At 44.7% G+C, this 2577-nt stretch overlaps 1 protein-coding gene across 1 annotated transcript in view; it reads right to left on the bottom strand.

The window, feature by feature from the left end:
- Window positions 1–473: 473 nt before the first annotated feature.
- Window positions 474–2577, bottom strand: part of LOC106695705 (pleckstrin homology domain-containing family G member 7-like) — a gene marked incomplete at its 3' end in the record, with an annotated part of 6058 nt that continues 3954 nt past the window's right edge. Inside the window, exon 4 of the mRNA XM_014450447.1 lies at window positions 474–587. Within this exon, the coding sequence (XP_014305933.1) occupies window positions 474–587 (114 nt within the window). The remainder of the gene's footprint in view (window positions 588–2577) is intronic.

Below are 2577 nucleotides of genomic sequence, written 5' to 3'. Positions count from 1 at the left end.
CAGGGGCAACATCTACATTGTGCCCTATGAAGTACTCCAGGGGGCGCCCTTCGCACAGAATACAATGCAAATGCTTCTCCAAGCTTGTGTGCAACAGCATCTTGCTGGGACCAAATCCTACAAGAGCCCAACTTCTAGTCACAAAGCCTCTTCTTATTGTAACTTTCTCCTTACAGTGTACCGACTTCGTTCACAAACATGCCAATGAACAAATAAAACATTGGTAAGTAAGCCCCTGCCAAAAATTTAGGAGGGACGTGAGATGATACAATGTTTCCAGATGTGCACCACTTAGAATTCCTCAGTGTGCAGTGGAAGGTGTGTGTTGATGAGGAAAGCAGATTTGTAGTTCAAGTGTATTGTTGATCATTTATTGTTCTTCTTTCTCACTTATTTTGGGTATAACTACTAGTACCTATTGTACCCCAAAGAGTCTCAGGAAAATTATGAAAGAAAAGAAGATGGTACTTTACTTTTAAGTAAATTCCGAAGTCCTCTCTCTGCTTCAGGCTCTCGAGGTAAAAGACAGCGGCGGAGTAGTTCAGGCAGTAGGTCTGGTGGCTCTGACAGAGGCTCCCTCGGAAATGCTGCAAGAGAAGAGCAGGGAGGGCACAGGCAGGCGGCCTCTTTCCCTTCATGGTCATCACTGACCAGCACGGGGAAAGGGGGAGGGGTCAGCATTGTCAAGCAGGAGTGTGACCGTGTGACTAGGAACAGGTTATCTTCACAATAAACATTCTTTAAAAATAGTATTTCCATAAGACACAGGTAACTCCTCAATAAATCACCCCCCCTTCCTACTTAAAATTCTAGTTAGGGTGTCTTGATTTAATTTACCTTTTGCTTCTGCTTATGCTTTGTTGAGGTCTACACTCCCTGCATGGCACCTGGTAACAAATACTGCCTTTGACTTCAGGGCTTATGTTGGTTGATGTTAGGCTTGTGTTGGTAGTAAGTAACAACATTTAATTTTCACCAACTTTTCCTCAAAAATGTCCATTCATGTAATTCTCCTGCTGGCTTCTAAAACTGTAGAGTCAAATCCGAGGGCCTCTCCTAAGTGTATGTATAGATTTATGTAATGGTCAAACAGAGCACCCCTCACAAGGTGCCCTGTCTCAGTTACGTGTCTTTCTCGGGAGTGAGTTACTCTTTTCTCTTCACCAAAGCTTAACTGGCACCCACTCTCCTCGGTGTCTCAGTGTCTACCATGTTGCTAAGCCCGCATACTCCTTGATTTATTGATTGATGTAATGAGTAATGGGTCCCACTGAGAAATGTCTAATAGTGTCACATGCGGTAGAACAAGACAAGGAAGACACACTTGTTGGCAATGTTATCACTACATTTAGTCGAGAAAACAGATCCAGCCTAAAAAGTCACTAAAGGAAGTGGCAGCAATAAAGGCAGAGATAACGAAAACCGAGAAAAATATTTTGTTGTGAGACAGAGGAGAAGACACTGTGGGGAAAAAATGTCATGTTTTGGCTCCTGCAGGAAGTAATTTGAAGGATGATGTAAATTTATTTTTGGAGGTGGAGGGGGTTGGTAGCTTGGAGAGAAAGGGCACTGAGATGCTTGAGAAATTTTATTACTAGGAGGCAATGGTTAAGATCCTATGTGGTCAGGCTTAGAGACCCGGTTCTACAATTTATCAGCTATGTGACCGTGGCCAAATGATCTAACCGCTCAAGCCTTGGTTTCCTTTTCAGGGACTTGCTCACTTGAGTCATGTGTGAATAACAAAATGCTCCAATCTCCCACCTGGTGAGCCTCTTACTGGTCATCTGCTTTCCCTTCCTGGGGAGGACGCTGGGTACGCCCTCTGCTGAAGGTGAGCGCGGTCATGTGACTGAACTTGGCTGACAAAGTGTGAACAGACCTGCCATGTGTTGCTTCTGGCAGAACCTGAAGAGTCTGAGTGCTCTGCCCCAGTCTCCCCAGACCGGTAACGTTCCAGTGCTGCTCCCTCAGCATGGGTCCCAGGGAGAGGACAGTGACAAGGTACAAGTAGGCACAGGGGAGAGAGGAACCAAGCTATTGAGATTTGGGGATGGTTACTCTGATACAACCACATCCAACCTGACTGGTAAAGCACCTTTTCAATTAAGGAAACACTTGTGTAACCCATCTTTGCACACCTGGAACAGGAAGCACTCATATGTGGGCTGAGTATGGACCTTTAATAAAGCGTATATTAACATCCCATGCTTAGGAGGCTATAAGAGCACTTACACTATGGTGGGATGTTTGCGTCCCTGTCTAATTAATATGTTAATCCTAACCCCCAAAGTGATGGTAGTAGGAATGGGGCCTTCAGGAGATGATTAATTCACAAAGGGTAACCCTCATGAGTCGGATTAATGTCCTTATAGAGTCTCCAGAGGCCTCCCTAGCCCCTTCTGCCGCCATGTAGGATGCAATGAGAAGTCTGTGACCGGAAGGGAATCCTCATCTAACCTCAGACTGCCCCCCTCCAAATAGTGTAAAATAAATGTGTTGTTTATAAACCACCCAGTCTGTAATATTTTGTTTTTGCCTGAGCAGACTAAGACAGCTTACATGTTTTAATGAGAA

Source organism: Myotis lucifugus, unplaced genomic scaffold (assembly GCF_000147115.1).
Source record: "Myotis lucifugus unplaced genomic scaffold, Myoluc2.0 scaffold_2304, whole genome shotgun sequence".
Lineage (NCBI taxonomy): Eukaryota > Metazoa > Chordata > Mammalia > Chiroptera > Vespertilionidae > Myotis > Myotis lucifugus.
This window is presented reverse-complemented; position numbering and strand designations above follow the sequence as displayed.